The sequence below is a fragment of the Cyprinus carpio genome, unplaced genomic scaffold (assembly GCF_018340385.1).
Source record: "Cyprinus carpio isolate SPL01 unplaced genomic scaffold, ASM1834038v1 S000006768, whole genome shotgun sequence".
Classification (NCBI taxonomy): domain Eukaryota; kingdom Metazoa; phylum Chordata; class Actinopteri; order Cypriniformes; family Cyprinidae; genus Cyprinus; species Cyprinus carpio.
In genome coordinates, this window is record NW_024879362.1 from 470148 (window position 1) to 490335 (window position 20188).

General features: G+C 37.5%; 1 protein-coding gene across 1 annotated transcript in view; it reads left to right on the forward strand.

Moving 5' to 3' along the window:
* The window catches only part of LOC109047049 (arginine--tRNA ligase, cytoplasmic-like), an 82318-nt gene that overhangs the window by 8122 nt on the left and 54008 nt on the right, over positions 1-20188 (forward strand). Inside the window, exon 2 of the mRNA XM_042756019.1 lies at positions 2736-2873. Coding sequence (XP_042611953.1) covers positions 2736-2873 — 138 coding nt within the window. The remainder of the gene's footprint in view (positions 1-2735; positions 2874-20188) is intronic.

Genomic DNA, 20188 nt, shown 5'->3' on the forward strand with positions numbered 1-20188 from the left:
CTGCTAGAATGAAGCAAATCATCTGCCTGAGAAAACTTTTTTAGCGGTTAAATCCTGAGGAGCTTTCGGCGGGTAGTCGCCAGTGGCGACCTCAGCAAAAACGTCACTCGCAAATTAATATTTATGATTGCAGATCGCAGTTTGGAGCCCTGCATTCATATGCATGCGAATGCATCTGACCGGAAATGCAAGCTCATGCGTAGCGCAGCATCCTATTTTATATAATACATCTTTAAAAGATTATAAAAATCAAATAAAAAAAGTTGCATGTGTCAATGGATTGCATGTGTCAATGGAAACAGGAACAGATGGTACATTTTAATGCAAACACATTTTATCATGTTTTTTCAGACGCTTTTATCCAAAGCGACTTACAGATGAGGACAATGGAAGCAATCAAAAACAACAAAAGAGCAATGATATATAAGTGCTATAACAAGTCTCAGTTAGCCATAATGCAGTATACGTAGCAAGGGCTTTTAAATAATATAATAAATAAAAAGAAAACAGATAGAATAGAAAAAGAATAGAGCAAGCTAGTGTTAGAGGTCTTTTTTTTTTTATAATTGTATGATAAATTAAAAGAAAATAGATAGAATACAAAAAGATTAGAAAGGTAGTTAGATTTTTTTTTTTTTTAAATAGAATTAAAATAGTGAGTGCAAAAGTTAGAGGGTCAAATAAAGATGGAAGAGATGTGTTTTAAGCCGATTCTTGAAGATGGCTAAGGACTCAGCTGCTCGGATTGAGTTGGGCAGGTCGTTCCAACAAGAGGGAACATTTAATTTAAAAGTCCGTAAAAGTGACTTTGTGCTTCTTTGGGATGGCACAATCAAGCGACGTTCACTTGCAGAATGCAAGCATCTAGAGGGCACATAAGTCTGAAGTAATGAATTTAGGTAAAGGGGTGCAGAGCCAGTGGTGGTTTTGTATGCAAACATCAATGCCTTGAATTTTATGATATATATATATATATATATATATATATATTATATATATATATATATATATATATATATATATATATATATATATATATAATATATATATATATATATATATATATATATATATATGAGAGAGTACAATATAATAAGACGCTTTCAAAAGACAGTACAAGCACATTCGGAATCCATGTTGTGATAACTGAGGGGAAACCTTGGTGCCTGATGATATATACCAGGGATCCTCAAATCTGGCCCACGAGATCCACTTTCCTGCAGAGTTTAGCTCTAACCCTAATCAAACACACCTGAGCATGCTAATCAATGCATTCAGGTACATTAGAAAATCACCAGGGGTGTATTCCAGAAAGCAGGGTTAACTTACTGTGAACTAAACCCTGAACTCTCGGTTGATTAACCCCAAACCTTGCTTACTCGAAGTATGTGGTTCCAAAAACGCGTTCGGGAGTAAGTTCATTCAACTCAGAGTATGTTCCTGGTTAAGACTCAAGACATTCTCAACAGAGCGATGAATCGACGAGTCACTATAGAAACGGACGCTAAGAAAAAGGCGCCAAGCTGTTTTTCTTCTTCTTTTGTTCATTAGTTGTTTACATGCTTAGTGCATATCGCCACCTAAATGATGGCTGTGCAATCATTTTTATTTTTTTCCATTTAATCTTTAATCCTTGAGAATGTGAATTATATTGTTTGTTTTATGCGAATTATATATTTAATCATATCAGATATGTATTTTGATTTAGAATTTAGACATTATAGAAAATGCCGCTCCATGTGTGAGATAATATAACATGTAATAAATAAAATGAATAAATATATATGTTAAACATTACCTTGTCATAGTGTTTTATAATTTATATAGATATTAGATAACTCTTATATATGCCAATAAAAGAAATAATCATATTAGAATAATATATTACCTATTCTATTACCTATTCTGCCCACTGAAGGCTCGCTGAAGTGAATTAACCCTGGAACATAACTTGCTCCGGAGCAGGTTAAGTTCAGAGAGTACGTTGCTATGACTACTAACATACCCTGAAAGTTACCTCCGTTTTTGGAACCGAAAGTTGAGGTTATCTGCTTGCTTACTCTTAAACATACCAGGGTATGTCACATAACCTGCTTTCTGGAATACCCCCCAGGTAGGCGAGTTTGATCATGGTTGGAGCTAAACTCTGCAGTGCATTGGCCCTCCAGGGCAAGATTTGAGGAACCCTGATGTATACTGTTCCCGCCCATATTCGCAGTGGCGTCCGAAAAAAAATCAGCTTTGCATTACAGGAATAACATTACATTTTATAATATATTAAAATTGAAAACTTTTTTGTATTTGTAATAATATTTCACAATATGTTTTTTTTTTAAACTTTATTTTGATCAAATAAATTCAGCCTTGATGAGCAGAAGATAGTTATTTCAAAATCAAATATTGTTGTCATGATTATTAAATGCTGCTTTTTATTTTTTTACAGTACAGTATGTATTTTTACAATATAAGATATCTTTTAATGTGCTAAAATATATTTTTAGTAATGAGTGCTCGCCATGGTCAGATTTTCCTTCTTTTTTGTCTCTAGCTGATCACATGCCTGTGTATAATAAAAAAAACTATTTCATGGTGATGTGTAATTATGACAACATTCATGCCATTGTTAGTTTGAACTTTGAAGTATTTCCTTGTAACTAAGGTATGCAGTGTCTGATGTTTAAGGTGTTTGTCCTTGGCCTACTTCAGATTTTTTGTGGTTCTAATTTGGCATCCAGGAAGGAGAAATTAAGTTGCTTCAAGATGAAATCGAGAGGCTGAGAGATCCACAGGAGCTGAACTTCACATCTTCACAGCTGGATGAGTTGCGGGAGGAGAATTCTCGTCTGAAATATCGTCTCAACATTCTGAAAAGAGTGAGTGTGATTTGCTTTTTCTTAATGAGGTGATTGCAATCTTTGTAGTGTGGCAGAGTTTGACCTCTGCAAAGACAGTCATATGTTAAGTCATAGCATAAACTACTATCAGCAGGGCTCGACATTAAGCCTTGACGTGTGCTTGTCCTTTGGACAAGTAAATTAGTCATTCATTTGTCAGAGTAAAAGAGTTACTTCTCTGGGGCAAAAAAAGAGCTTATTTTCTTTTTCTTTTTTTTTCTTTTTTTTTGGTGTAAATGTAATACATTCTGAAGCTATAGTCTCATCAGTGCTCTATCAGGTCTTACTTTAATCAGCATATTTGTGATATTTGCTTTAAATTGATTTCTAGGACACTTTTTAACTTTATAAAGGGCAATATTTTCCTAACCTTACTAAACGTATGTGTCATCATTGACGTCAAATTCTTAAATTTTATTGATACATTCAATTAGAATAATTAGACTCTGTATGGTTGTTACCATTCAAATGAAATCAGTATCAACAAACTTCATCTTTCCACAAAAGAAACACCTGAAGCTGCATCGAAAGTGACATTTAGATGTATTTACTCCGACTGTTTAATGAAGATAAAAGGTTCCTTAAATGCATTTACACAGGAAAATTGCAAATGCATAAATAATATTATGAGATTAATGTTTTTTTTTTTCTTTTACATAAATCTGAAATGTTGGAAAAATGCAATGATACTTTTAAATATGAAACCAAACCACCAGTAGGTGGCAGCAAGTCGTTTAAAACAATACTGTCTTTATGAATGGCTCACTGAATCATTGACTCAAAATTCGCTCAAAAATGCTAAATCATTCAGTAGTGAATCACTGCTGTGTGTTGCTCAGATATGCGCAACTGTTGTGCTGTGGCTTTGCTTAGAACTATTTTTGCTTGCAAAAACGGTCAGTAATGTGTCTAAAAAGTCGGTTAATATAAACTATTAGTTTGATGAACTACTGCTGTATAAAATCAATGTCACATTTGCAATCGTGCTGGTGCTTGGTCGTGTGATTTTGCTTATCATAATCAAATGTTATAGAGTATTTTTTAAAATTTTTTTCTACTGCAGTATTTTTGTTCATGTTTGTTTCTTTTCTGTGTACTGGTGCGTCTTAGTTTTGATTTCTCCGTGAGTCAGATAGGTCCACAAGCCTCAACTGACGCAGCCTTGATACTGTCAATACATTATCCATTATCAGTCACCGTTTACACTGAAAGTAATTAAATCAGAATCATTCTCACCAAAATTTTGGTGCTTCCCTAATTATTGTTTGTTGCTCAGGTTACTTGTCTGGTAGGGCAAGTAAAATTCTCTTTCACTTGCCCCTTCACACAATCCAAAAAAAGGGCTTCGGGCCAATTTTCATGTCATACTTCAGATGCGGGCCGGGCCTCCCGCCTATTTTAGACTTCTCCTTTCTTTTATATTTTAGACATCCATCAATTAGTGATGAAACAAAATTGCAACGCTGGTGGAAACAACACGAGACTGTGCTACCGTGACAAGAGCGGTAGCACGCAACTTCTTGTCCAAGAAGTTGTTCTTGTCGACCCAACTTCTTGTCCAAGCTCTTGTTCTCTCCAGACTATTGTAATGCTCTCCTGGCGGGCCTTCCTGCATGTACTATCAAGCCTCTGCAACTAATCCAGAATGCAGCAGCAAGGGTTGTCTTCAATGAGTCAAAAACAGCTCACGTTACTCCTCTCCTCATCAGGTTACACTGGCTACCAGTAGCCGCTTGCATCAAATTCAAGGTACTGATGCTTGCCTACAAGATGACCACTGGCACGGCACCAACCATACCTAAGGTCATTAGTTCAATATTATGCGCCCTCCAGAAGTTTGCGCTCTGCAAGTGAACGATGCCTTGTGGGTGCCATCCCAAAGAGGTTCAAAATCACTCTCACAGACCTTTTCCTGGACTGCGCCCAGCTGGTGGAATGACCTCCCGATCTCAATTCGAACAGCTGAGTCTTTACTCATTTTCAAAAAACATCTAAAGACTCATCTTTTTCGCCTGCACTTAACCAACTAATACTAGTACTTACCTTTTCTTGTCTATCATATTCTAAAAAAAAAAAAAAAAAAAAAAGTCCTACGTGTTCTGTACTAGACTAACTGAGACTTGTCATGGCACTTGTATACCATTGTTGTTCTCTTGTTGATCTGATTGCTTCTATTGTTCTCATTTGTAAGTCACTTTGGATAAAAGCGTCTGCTAAATGATTAAATGTAAATTTAATGTAATGCTGTCAGCGCAGCTGAACAGTTCTACGTTCAAATACACGCAATAGGCTTAAGCTTGCCACAAAGCAGATTGTGATGATTTGAGAAGGCTAAATTGATCAAACATAGGTTCACTGTCTGCCACTGGCTGCTTAGTCATTACTTAAAACACTTAATTTAGATTTTCTTTTTATTTCATTTATTTTGAGATGTTTTAAGTTTAAATTTCAGCTCAGTGAAGCACTAACACTTTTTCAGTAAGTTACCTTTCTTGTAGAATTGTGCTTCAAATAAAGAACTTTGTTGACCAGACTCTTAGTTAATCATTTAGGCTACACGTTCAAATGATTCAAATGACAAGTCAATATTGTCTATATGGACAGCGATTATTATTATTTTTTTATTTTTATTTTATTTTTTTAAAAAGGTGAAATGCGGTGTTAAATGCAGTGCGGTCAAAATTTTAGAAAAGTTAGGCGCACCAGTGCAAAAAGTAAGTCTAGAGCCCTGGCAAAGCTTTATTACTTTGTAACAGGATCACAAAACAATCTGCACTGAAAAATGCATGATAGAATCAGTTATTGACCGAGATTAGAGATTTTTCATTCATTAGTATCTGTTGATATTGGATATTAAATTGTGTATGCTGATTTTGTTTTGTTACTAATCACATTTGTGTTATTTTTTGCAATCAACTAATGCTCACTTAATAATTTACACACTGTTGAATGCCATCTTCAGCAAACCTCAAAATAAATATCCTTTTTTCGTACTGTACAAATCTGTGATGCCTAAATTCACTGTAACATTTAAAATTATTGATTTTAGTAAATAAAAATTAAGTTAAAATGGGATTTTTTTTTCCTTCAAAACAGTGAATAATTGAAGAGTTTCAAAAAGCTCCGTTGTTACTGTAAATGTTCTTTGCTCACTTTCTTATATATATTTGTAGTTTGAATAACTGTGGAAATTAAATCATCATTCTGCCTAATGTTTTTATTAAATTGTGATCACGTTAATTAGCCTACAGTTTCCATTGTGTTAAAAACATTACACGACATACTAACTGGTACTTGCCAAAAAGACAGGTTTACGATGTGCTTTGTTAACCGATTACACTAACATTAGGTTACTTTAAAGGGGTCCTATTATGCTCTTTTACAAAGTCTTGATTTTGTTTTGGGGGAGTACTAGAACATGCTCTCATGCTTGCTGGTTCGTGGATATTCGTGGATACATTATTATAATTAGGGCTGCACGATAAATTGCATGCGATATTTAATGTGCATCTTGTCAGTAAAGCCGGTTCTGTAATCAGCGGTAAATCTCCATCACCTGTGCACTTTCACATGGAGCAGCATTAACCACACAGAGCCGTTGTTTACTGACAAGCTGCACAAAAACAACGGCCCGGTGTAGTTAATGCTGTTCCATGTGAAAGTGTGCAGGTGATGGAGATTTACCGGTGATTACAGAACCAGCTTTGCTGACAAGATGCACATTAAATATCGCATGTGATTTATCGTGCAGCCCTAATTATAATACCTTTCTCCCCAGCCTGGCACAAACGGCTGTATTAGTTCCAGGTTTGATGAAGGCCCGCCTTCCGAAAAACGGAATGTGTTGTGATTGGTTGGCTGTCCCAATGTGTTGTGATTGGCAGACAGCTTAGACAGTGTTTTAGTACTGCCCCGCCCCTTTGCCAAAGCAGTAAGTTTAGGCTTCTCTGGTATAGTTAAGGATGGCGTAAATATTGCCATATCAATTTGAGCCGGATTCAGACCCTGGGAATTTTGAGCGAGAGGATTGCACAGAACCTTTGCAATCACGAATATTGCAATTTGTTCTGTAATTCTAACATTATAACATGAATTGCAGTGAAACTGTTATACAGTTGAATTTATTTATAGCATAGGCCAGTGTAGGGATGCACAGAATATTCGGAAACCAAAATTATTCAGCCAAAAATATAAAAAAAAAATCTCTTTTGGTGTTTGGCCGAATAAGCAAAAAGGCCGAATAATATCTACCGAACAATGACTAACGCGATCAAATAGAGCCACACACTAAACATGTCGGCAGTGTGAAAGTATTTAAAACTATCAGAGAAAGACGCAGAAATTATTACAAGCATGAAGCACCAACAGCAAGAGACTAAGTGCTGCATCACGTCTCCGATGAGATAAAGAGGTGGCTAGGTTACTGTATGATGATTGAAATCATGAAATTACCTCAAACAATTAGTAAATAAACTGCAGAATGTTATATTTTCTAATGCAAGCACGAATTGCATGTATTCTTACAGCGCTGCATGAGCTCGTGGCACCAGGGTTCAAAGTCCAAATGCGCAAGGAAAAACTGCGCTTAACTTGTTACTCGTCAGTTGCTCAGTCACATTAATTTTTTTTTTTAAGCATGTGATATGTGCGACAAACATCTTCCCAAATTCGTAATGACAATCATTTATAAATCTGCTGTTGTCAACAAAAAAGAAGCGCTGAGATCTTCCTGCTGGTTTCTGCCAAAATAAAAGCAGAGAAAAAGCAACCACTCCATCAACATTCATAAATGATAGTATTGTGTTTTTACTGTCGTTCTGTAAAATAAAATAAAAAAATAAGACAATAATAATGATGATAATAATAATTACTCTACAACAGCTCTATTAATACATTTATTATAACATTCACACATAGTGTTAAAATTGGGATCTGTAATATTATGTTTTAAAAGAATTATCTTCTGCTCAGCAAGGCTGCCTTTTATTTGTACAGTAAAAAATACATGCCTGATTTAAGTCTCAAAAATGGCCCAAAATATTATTTTACTAACTTTAACTAGTATTTTATTAATTTTAAGATAAATTGTGCTTTGTTGTTATAATGTCTGCTAGAATGTTAATATTATATTATATATTATAATGCAATAAAATATTTTTAAATTGTTGTTTTGTAATTTTTTTTATTTGAAAAGCAGGAGAAAACCATAAAAAGCACATTTTGTCAATTTAATTAATGCAGTGGTGAAAAGAAGAAAAAAAAAAAAAAGGGGGAAACTTTGACATGGGGGAAAATTGTGAAAAACTGTGTTTGGTATACTGCCTTTGGCCCAGTGTTTCATTTTGTTCGGCTTCAGCTTCGGCCAAGAATTTTCATTTCAGTGCATCCTTAGTCCAGTGTTTCCCACAGACTTACACTCTATTTGTGGTAGAGATTGAGGTTTCCCCGGTAACGGCTGTACACAAAGCAGCGCTCTGCTCACAAACGCTGCTTTATTAGACACCCTGCTTTATTTGAGTGCGGGTGTTTTTATATCACTATTTCTGAAGGAAACAGACTGTCTTCAGTAGGGGTTACACGACTACTGATTTCTGCTAGTCGATTACTTATTTAAAAAATACTCGAGTTACTCGACTACTCGTGGTTCATGCTACTGTAAATGAATAGACATTAAATAGTTTTTATCAATAAACGTTTATTAATTAACTAATTAATACCCTAATGCAACAATTACATAAGATACGTTAACTGTCAAAACTTTATAATTATGGCATTACATATTTAAATTTTCATGTAACCAGTATTTGTATCTGTAACAGTCACAAAATTATTATCTGTTTTCAGATAAAACCATGTGTCATAGTTACTTGATAAGACCGTTACGACTATCTTTTTTCCCCATAGTTATCACTGAACAAATATGCTGCGTTAAAGTAAAATTATTTTTCATTTCTAAAAAAAAAATGAATCATATAAGCAGAGACGTCATGACAATCGTTTAGTGATCATTTGAACACGACTGGATGAATTCAAGGCGCACATTTTCATTACGCAGAATTCTCTAAGCGAGTCTATTTGAACTTACTAAACAAATGTGCGTGTGCCACGCAAACCAGCAAAAGATAAAGAAGCAAACATAGAAAATGTATCTGCGTCTAAGTTGATTATTAGCCTAGTTTTAAGAGAGAGAACTGGTTTGGTTTTGGAGAGACTGAGGCGCGCAACGCGGCTGTTTGATTGGTGAGCGCGCTGTTTATTCCATTCATTCATTATTCATTTCGTAGCCTAGGGTTTAAATTATTGCCTTTTAAATATATACAAATAATAGACCATGTATGATGTATTTTTATAGGTGATATTACTCTTGCCAAGCTCTGATTTCTGAGAGATGCACGGAGAGGCAACAGCAATGCGGTGTTTGATTTGCGTTTTCTTCGTGCATAAAGTTTATATTCATTCACTTCACACACTCATTATTGCCTGACTTTAGAGGTCTGTGTATAATATTGCGCTGATTCCCTTGCTCAACTGTTAACTAGCAAACACCAGACTGTGCCAGCCTCAGCCGAATATTCAGGCAGAATTATTCCTTGTCTGTTATTCGTTTTTGAAGCCATTATCCGTGCCATTCCGAATAAGGTGGCTTCGGGCACACCCCTAATTACATGTAACATAGAGAAAGTGATAGAAAGTAACATCTACACGCAATATTCAGGGTTTTTCCTGGGTCAAAATTGGTCTTCGGTGGTGGCTGACCGACATGGTCATCCACCCACAGCAAAGAGTACCCTAGTACCCACATGATCCGCAAGCCCAATACTGACAATAAATGTTACATTTAAAATAAATACAAAGAAACAGTTTGTGATTTTTTTTTCTTAACGATCACTGTCAGGCTAGATAGCAAAAAAAAGCGATTACAACTTATTTTACATGTAAACATCATCGATACCAAAGTATATTTGAAATGTCAAAGGTATCACAATTTATCTATTTACAAATTATGCAATTATCAGACACAGATATTACCTGTCACTCTCACTGTCATCCTTTCTTGCCCTCTCTTTGCAAAAAAAGCTGTGATTTTTCCACGACTGGCTTTCATAGTTTTGAAAGATAAAATTCTTTTTTGATAGACCTGATAATTTTTTTAGTATAATCATATAAATTAAAAAGTAACATTAAAGGTGTAATAGTGTAATTTTTTTTCCATATAAAATGTAATAAAATAAGCAGCTAGCTAGCAACAGCCTGCTTTGTGCTTTGATCTAGTTTCATCTCACTCCAGTCTAACTTTAAACTAAATGATTTTATAGGTAATTTACTACACATTGTCATAGGCCTATACATACTGTGGATTATTAAGGCTTAATTTTACTAAACACTCTTGCTAAATGGAGTAAGCCCACTTACTTTCTCATTTCAGAGGTGTATGTTCTTCTAAGAAGTAATGATTTGTTATACACCGATTCAGACACTGACGGTCAGAACTACTGCTTTAACCATTCATTATAATGAATCGGCTCAAAGGAGTCATTAGGTCGCGAATCGGACTTTAGCGGACGTGAATCCTGGCTGTTAGGACATCGCGAAAGATTTGTCAACACACACACACATGCTTGTCGAAAGTAGTAAGAGAAGATAAGGTAACTTTTTTTTCACTGCAATTCACACCCAGCGGTAATTCAGCAAAAATATTCTCCGAATGCAGCACGTGAAACATGGATTCGGTCTTCCGACCTTTAGGATAATTTGATTTTGATGCGAGGGAGAGAGCAAAGACAGAACTGAAGACGGAGAGTGCGCGCGCTGGGGGGGGGGGGTGTGGTGGTTTTCTCTTTCTCTCTGTCTGTATGGTTGTTCACTTGCTTAACTCAAATAAACATACTACACATCAAATAAGGCTTTGGCGGGACAAAAAATCGTTTTGGCGGCCGCCAAAAAATTTTCAATGTAGGAAAAACCCTGAATATTGTAATCCTACAATTTGCGTTGTAGGCAAACTGCGCATGCATTGTGGTTAATGCACGAGCGAGTAGTCGATTGTTTCCGACAGCGCCGACTAGGGGTTAAAGTAGTCGATCACTCGACTACCCGACTAGTCTGTGTAACCCCTAGTCTTAAGGCGATTCATCTGCGATAATGAACGCGATATTGTGTAGCTTGTCAGTGATCTACAGCTCTGTCTATTAAATGCCGCTCCATTTGAAAGCAGGTGATGGCGATTTAGAGGTAATCACGGAACCAGATTTACTGACTAGATGCGCATGATCATATCGTTAAATATATCGCCCAGCCCTAAGACATTACATGCATGATGAATGAAAAATTACATCCAATTTTCTGAAGACAGTTGGTTTCCTTCAGAAATGGTGATATAAAAACACCCGCACTCAATGTATGGGAAACACTGTAGTCTCACAATTGAAGTGTAAATTCTTCAGATTACATCATTGTCCAGTATTGGACTGTCAGTAATTTATTATAAAATCGTTTTCATAATTGTAGCATACATATTTACATAATTACTCAGGTGCATATGTAATAACTGTAATAAACTTGAGAACATTTTCTTCATCGTCATCTTGTTTGATGCACTCAATCAAGCGTTCTAACCACAACCTCGCCCCTCCCGACCCCCCAACCATTCAAATTTATGTAGGCGGGAATTATTTTAATGATATTCTAATGGGCCGCTTTGTGACATCACAAAACCCAGAAAACAACAATGTAGTCCAAACGACCCTTTCGTTGTAGTTCTTGAAAAGGGATTTTTTTTAAAAACAAAATATCTCCCTTTGGAGTGGATTTTGAGATTTGTAACTTTGTAGATATTTTTTAAGGCCAAACATACACACTAGACACTGCTCTTAATTTCGAAGGGTCCAAAACAGTCAACTCCAACATAAGTGAATGGAGGTTTATCTGGAGAAACTCTATCCAGAGGTAGGTCTGCCATCTGTTGATGCCCTGGTGCTGCCTGCAAACGTTTGCAGATCACACACTTGGATACAATTTTCCTTATGGCTACGCTAACAATGGCTCAATGGCTATCCAATACTTTTGATGCAATCTTGATATCATTTAATTTCGGCCACCATGACCCACTTCTTCTTGCATATGTTTAAAGTGGTGGCGATATATATATACATACATATACATACAGGGTTTCCCACACATTGATTTATTTGTGGCGGGCCACCACAATATCAAACCTGACCGCCACAAAACGATTTTCCAAAAGGCTTTGAATTCATTGAATAAACATGAGCACTGTACGTTTCAAAATCAAAAACTGATGCGGGTGTTTTTATATCACTGGATTTCAGAAGGAAACCGACTGTATTTAGAAAATTTTCGATTTAATTTTCATTTCATTTTGCATGTAATGCTTGATAAAGGCAGCGTTTGTGAGCTCAGCGCTGCTCTACAGCCGTCACCCGGAGAATCCTGTATCTCTCCCGCTCTTAAAGCGCCTCCTGCTGGCAGAAAATGAATTTGCATATATATGTATATATGGGGGCGGGGGAGTGCCGCCACAAATCGAGTATAAGGCTGTGGGAAACACTGTATGTATGTGTGTGTATATATATATATATTTCACATAATTTACCTTTATTCCACACCGCTCTGTTCCTTCTCTGAGAAACACGCTGATCATTTCCTTCGTCCATGTTTAACGCTTCTCATAAACTATATGAAAATAAGTTTATAATTGGAACAGTTCATTGTTGGAGCTGAGCTGAATGAGAGAGAGAGATAGAGATGCAGAGCAGGGGGATGCGAGGAACAGTATTAAGAACCTCTGCTTTAGGACATTGATTTTGAAACTTGTGAATCCATTACAATCGTCAGAAGACAGAATCGCGATTCATATATGAATAGATTTTTATATGCACCTCTAGTTTTTTCTTCCCCTTCTCTAAAGCCTGTGTTATGCTTTCTGCATGAGCAATCCGGACGCGTACACGGACAGCACGGACACGGACTACTTGTATTTATATTACCGAAAGCGTATGCTGATGGTCCGCTCCACACAAACATGTGAACAAACATTTGCCCAGAATTATTGCACATCTGGCTTTCTTTATATTGTTTTATTGATGGATTGTCGAGTAGCAATGGACTTCTTCACACAGCCTGCGCATGTGCACTTGGTGCTTTTGAAGCCTACTGAAGTATGCGTGGTCACAAAAACTGGAAGGTACGCGGATGTCCACTCAGAGCCTTCACGCACACTCTCCGATGACAATTTATGTCACGCATACCATAGTTGGACACTAGCGGACGTGGAAAGCATAACACAGGCTTAAAGCAGTGCAGCATGGCCTCATGGCCTTGCTGCCAACAAGTAACTTGTTGTAGTCCCTACCAGCCATTTTTGTAGGCATTGAATTGCGAGAGTTTTAAAAGACAATCTCAGTTTGCATTGAAAATTCGGCTTCATAAATTTGCAAATATTGTTTCTGCTCAAACAACATAACACACTAACTAATGTTAAAAATGTAAAATTGCAAAGAACCACCCCTTTAAGAATGATGCCTGAGATGTGAAAGTCCTTTGCATTTATAGCGGGATGTTTTGCCTCTAAAGACATAGCTGCCCTACTCAACCGTCTCCCTACTCTTAAAACACCATCTTAAAGAATTGGGATTGTTTATGAATGTGACTGTTCCTTTTCACTTGTTCTCCCTTTTGCAAAATTGAGAGTTAATCATAGTATCTCTGTCTTTGGCAGTAACGAATAAGAAAAAGCTCACAGAAAGCTCACCTTTTTTACATTGAGCCTTTTTCTTCTCCATTTCATGTTTCATTTGTTGTCTTTGTTGGTTTTCAGCCATGCCAGATTGTGTTAAAGCCATTTTCAATGATTTCCTCTTTTGACTTAGACTGAGGAGTAGTTGCTTATATCTGAGAATCCAAGCTACTGACCTCTTTAAATGGCTCCAGGAGGAGAAGTATTGGATAAAGTGCGTTGTTACATCCATGTCCTCCTCTAATTGTACAGTATTGACGGTAACACTTCTTTTTACCTCCGGATCATCTGGTTAACATTCTCCCAGGTCAGTAGGATTAACAGGCCACTCCTATTCAGGCAAAAGAAGAAACTGGTCCGAACACCCAACTTTTGCTCTTCAGAAATGATTCCACTCTCAACCTTCTGGAAGCTATATCTGCTGGATTTGCTGCAGTGCTCGTGTACTTCCACTGTGAGGATTTAGATACCTTAAGGATTTCTGAAACTCTGTTAGCAATACAAGATCGATACCTGGAAACTTTGTTTCTGATATATTTTACTACAGAAGTACTGTCAATCCAGAAAACAGAGTCTTAAAGGCACATACACAGTTCTGTTCTCTACAATGAATCCATTTGACTTGCAAACGTTTCAGCAGTAAGTCCTATTCAAGGTATAGACACTGGCTTCAAAGGAGCTACTCTAGCTTTCCCCATTACAAAAGAGCCTTGTGAGTTAAAAGGGTCATATGATGCTTTTTAAAAAAAAATTGTTTTCTTGTGTATTTGGTGTAACAGAATATGTTGACATGCTTTAATGTTCAAAAACACATTATTTTTCAAATACTGTACATTATTGTAGGTTCTCTATGCCCCGCCCCGCCCCTCTCAAACGCAACGTTTTCTACAAAGTCCCTCCTTCCGACAAGCGTAGTCTGCTCTGATTGGTCAGCTGACCCAGTGCATTGTGATTGACCGAACACAGCAAGCACTCGTCGGAAATGTAACGCAAGAGCATCTTTTAAATAACATATTTCCTTGCCTTTCCTGTTGTCTTTTAAATAAAAAATAAATATTAAACAAAAATTAAATATAAAAATACTATTAAACAAAGTGTACAGACATTAAATAAATGGGTATGTAGTGGAAATACTAACATCTTGTCAACATCCACAAATAAAGTAAGTGTTAACAAGTAAACATTGAGTAATAACATGCTGTAGTGAATTTTGCTTTCGCCAACTTAGGGAGGCGAAATAGTGTAGTGATGGGTACTCACGTCACCAATGACGTTATGATATTTGGATCAAGTGTCACTTAAGGTGTGGTTATGAGTACATCATGTAAGAAAGATTGGTGGGATCTCTAACTTGTAGAACCTCTTCTGTATCATCAACACAAGGAAGACACAAGTGTTATAAAATAGATTTTATTAACAAAAGATAGACAAGAGTAATCAACAACTACTAAATAAATACCATAAATGAAATGGGAATAAAGTGCATAAGATGCATAAAATGCAAGTGATTATGTTGGATGTTGCAATGTCAGAGCTATGTAATCTGGAAAGATAAACTGTTGCTACTCTGAAAGAAATAAGGTGAAGAACCCTATTATGCAACAAACACATGAAAGATTTGTTATAAACTGCAATCAGCTATATAATATCTAATATAAATTAGAAAAATCATATACTGATAATATCTAACAATGCCAAGTAGGGGTGGGAATCTATGGGTATCTCACGATTCGATTAGATTAGGATTCAGAGGCCCACGATTTGATTATGATTAACGATGCATCACATGTTGTCATACATCCTGTACATCTGTTAGGGGTGGGAATCTTCAGGCACTTCACGATCCGATCCAATTCCGATTCTGGGAGTCACGATCCGATTCCAAAACGATTCTTGATCTACATTTTTTTCCCCAATTAATTCTTCTGCTGTACTGTACAAATACATCTTTAAAACTTAACATCGTAAATAGGGATGTCAAATTTTGATTATTTCCATGATCGATCGTCATTTAAATTAACGATCAATTAATCGATTAATTGTTAACCATTATGCTGCAAAATGCGTCTATTGCAGGCACCACCACACACACACAACGCTTTCTCACTTGAATTAAAGGGGTTTTAGTCTAAATAAAATGCTAGTAGCAGGACTGTAAAATGAATAGATGTGATTATGATCATTTCATAAAATGAAGAGAGCGCGCTATACGTTTGAGGTAATTTTAGTTTGTTGACTGTTTCCCTGCACGGAGACCGCTGAACGCGCCTCTTTAAATGGTTTCGTGGTGCTCGTAGTTGTATTTTAAAACACAATTGCAATGTTTTCAACTGACATTATGGTATTTAAAATAAAATTATCCCAAACGTAACTGTGGCGCATTTGTGTGGATGTGCTGCACATTAAGTGAACTACATTGGCGCTGCTGCACCAAAACACACTGTTGCTCACATTAATTTGATCCTGCTGGATTCTGTCCTAGAAAATGTCAGATTTAAAATTTTTGCGTTCCGTAAGGCCTATTTGTTTTTAAAAATCATAAAAAAAAACAAAAAAAAAACCTTTTCCGCAAAAGTGTTTCCTTTCATTTGTGCGCACACAATAAAAACAGAAGGTTTGTGCTAAGGTATTGTGTTGGTGTGTTTTATTTATGCTGTTTTTGCCTGCGGGGTTTTGTGTTTGTATTTTGTATGTTTCTGAGACTCTAAATAGTCCTTGAGACTCCCGCCCGCCGCTCCCGCAATATGTATGTCCACTCCCGCCCGCACCCGCAAAACTCTGAGAATTTATTCCCGCACAATAATAGAGATGCATTGATTTTGTGTCTCTTCTCCCGTCCCGCAGGAAAAAAAAAAAACACGTATTTGTATTGATATTATTAAAGAGATTCATGGGGTTGTTTGTTTCGTTTCCCTGGCCTGCCCCTGGTCCCAATCCCGTGCGTCTCTCTTCCAAGATGCGCCCACAGACACTAAAGGCCCGCTCTGAAGGCGCACTGGATGCGGGGATACTAAAGATGAAACGTGCCAGCTTTGATAGCGCTGGGAATCGCTCTTTGTTGAAGGTGTGGTTGCTGTGGAAACTGTAGTCTCACATAATTTAGGGAGCTGTCAGCTAAGGTGTTTTCCATGTGTGAATACCATGTTTGAGGTTCTTTTCTACATCTATTGACATCTTCTCCATCATGTCGCTAGGCAGCCTCCCTATCCCGCGGTGTTTTTTTTAGCCGCCCATTCCCGCCCGCAGCAAAATTCAAACCGCCCGCTCCCGCGAGATTTGCGTTGGGTCCCGCGGGACCCGGCGGGACTCAATCCCAATGCAGCCCTCTAGTTTGTGCTCTTTTAAAATAAAGCAAACAAACAGAATGCGAACTTATGGAGCGCCGCCACACTTCTGTTTTAAATCAGTTATCTTAATTATTTAAAGGAGCTGTATGTAAGAAATCTATTTCAATTAATCATAAAATGGCCCTGATGTGTCACTGGACATTAAGGCTGCATTTACACTGCAGGTCTTGATACCCAAATCCGATTTTCTGACTAAATCTTTTAAAAGTGACCCGTATCCGATTTTTGCATTTACACTATACACTGCTGAAACTACCAAATGTAGATGTTCTGACCTGGAAAAGGAAGTAAAACAGCACGAAATTCAATGGATGCAGATGCAAATAAAATTATACAGTGTTTTGCTTTCCACAATATTTTGAAAAGTCAACAAAAAAAAAAAAAAAAAAAATCAACAAAACATCTCGTACGGCGGAGAAAAAAGCGCTTAAAACCGTGCCTCCCCATATCTCGTGAAATGTCTTCAAACACGGATTTATTTCTGTAACAACCCTGCATTTTTGCCTGCACTGTCTCTTCGCCCCAAAGACTTCAAAGACATGAAACCTCCGCATTGCTCCACTGTGTGTATCCTTCTTCCTCCATCGCGCCTATAATAAGTCGTGTGATCTCAGTTGGTGGTGTCCACCTGAGTTAACGTCACTTTTTTAATGACGTACGACTCGCATTTACTGGGGAATATACGATTTGTCTGCTTACATGGCACACGCAAATGCACGTATCCGATTCATATCCGATTTATTACCACATATGAATGAGGCCTGAATGGGGTATGTGAGATTTGTATTCTTTGCGGTTTTTTCCTGCTTACACGGTCACCGGTCATATCCGATCTGTGCCACATGAGAGGAAAAAATCGGAATTGGGCCACTTGAACCATGCAGTGTAAATGGGGCCTAAGAAATCATGTTCATTTCAAATACTTATATCACTGACAACAGTAGTCCGGCCAGGATATTGTCATTTAAAAAGTGGACTTGCAGCCCTCAACTGATGTTGATGTTGTCATTTTGTGTTTTGGCCTGACGCGCCTCCCTCCACCTATCTACCAATCACGAAGTCAGTAGTGTTTCGGGATCCGTGTTGCCAGCTTTGCTGTAACCTACCCTAACTCCAGTCGGATAAAAATGTCTAATGTTACTAAATCAAAAAGACCTTGTTATAATTCAGAAATTCGTCGTGACAAAGTCTCGAAATAAAACCAGAATTTGTATTGGAGAAGCTTTTGAAAGATGGAGACGGCTGAAAACGGAGAAGAATCTGAACACAGACGCCAACGTTGCAACTTTTCTCCTGGACAGGTAAGGTTTATCTATGCTTGGCTAACTTGTACTTGATGTCAATGGACATTTCATATATTCATGACAGTCGAACAAAGTTATGCATGTTTGTGCAAAGTAACATAACGTTAGCTCACATGGACGTGTGCTAACATTAGCAATGCATTACAGGAGCCCGTTTCTCTGTCATTATGCTGAGACGCTGAGGAAAACAACATTAGCACGCCCATTATGGCAATTTGAAACGCAATTGAGACAGTAGCCTATAGTGCTGGGCGGTTTGACCAAAAATTTATATCACGGTTTTTTTCTAAATTATGCCGGTTTCTCGGTTTATGACGTTTTTTTTTTTTCATGCATAATCAGGTGTACAGTGCATTTTCTGCTGGTTGATATTCCAAGACGTGCTTTTAGCCCGACAGCACTTGCATAAAATGGTTGTTTGGTCGGTTTTTGGAAACCAAAAACCCTCCAAACAACAGACCAGGCTCCTCTTTTTGGCACACGTTCTTCTGTGTCATGTTCTACTAGTTCTGCAGCATCCATCTTCCCTGTAACCGCCTGTTTCACACATACTCCGTCTGCAGTGGGACGCGTTTGCAGTCCGCTACTGATCCGCGGCTGTTTAGTCCACAAACACAACATTTGTTCATTGTTTTGATTTCATATCGTGTAAAAACAACACACACACAAGCAATCCCACAGGTCTTAATGAACTTTGTTTTTCTGCCTCCATAAAAGTGAATATATATATATTGTTTTCCTTGTTTATCTAAAAGTGCTCTTTTTCTTGTTTTAAACCTAGCCAAAAACCGATGTGTTGCGTGTGAAACAGCTTTAATTAGTATTCATTTACTGTGAATTGACTGCATTTCCGTGTAAATCCATGTTCATTTTTCCCGCGAACAATGCGCTTTCACAATTCAGCGCATGCAGCACAGCAAAAATAGACTCGGTACATAAACGTTCGCTGCACTGCTGCAGACGCACCGCTCCTTGAACTCACTGACGGACCGCAACCTCGTGCAGTATGAACGCTGGAATCCGTTAACATGGGTGCGTAAAAAAAAATATGCAACGCGTACGCACTGCAGACGGAGTATGTGTGAAACAGGCGTTATAACGTAACACCAGAGCACTACTGTGTTTACCGCTGTTGCTGCTTAGAAGTGCAACATTTTAAAGGGTCTGTCTGAAACAGTGTGCCGCGGCGCAGCATAACGTTCCGAACGTTGAGTAATTAAATACATCGGTATGGCGGTATATTAAAAATGAACATCGTAACGAAAATATACACCGGTTTTCGGTGTAAACCGGTATACCGCCCAGCACTAGTAGCCTAGACTAACAGTTACCGTTCTGTCTGTCACGTACGAGCATAAATATTTACGATTAGGGTGGCCATTTCCATAACACCAAAAAGGAGGACACTTTGCGGCATTTAGTGAGGCAAGAATAATTGCATAGGACTCTGGTGTACTCGCAACTACAATGTACTCGTAATACAGTTTTGTCCATTATATCGATGGTATCATAATACAGTGATTCTGGAAAAAGCCTACTCTATTCATTGCCGGACAATTTGATGTAGACCTATGTGTAACAGAAGAGGCAAAAAAGTGTTTGTTCACAGTATTTGTATTTATTCAAGACATTGTCTGTTTCAAAAAAGTCTTGCACAGTGCCTGAAAACATAAAATTTCTGGACTTCTGGAAATAAAAAAAATAAATAAATAAAATAATCTGGCAGACTGGCACAGTGCCAGAAAACAGCGACACAGTGTGCAAAATCCATGAAAAGCGTCTCTACTGCTTTTTGCTATAAATTCGTGCTTTTTTGTCCATTCCAGATTAAACGAGGTCTGACGTTTCGGCATGTTAACGTGAGCATATGACGTAGCCAGCATGTGG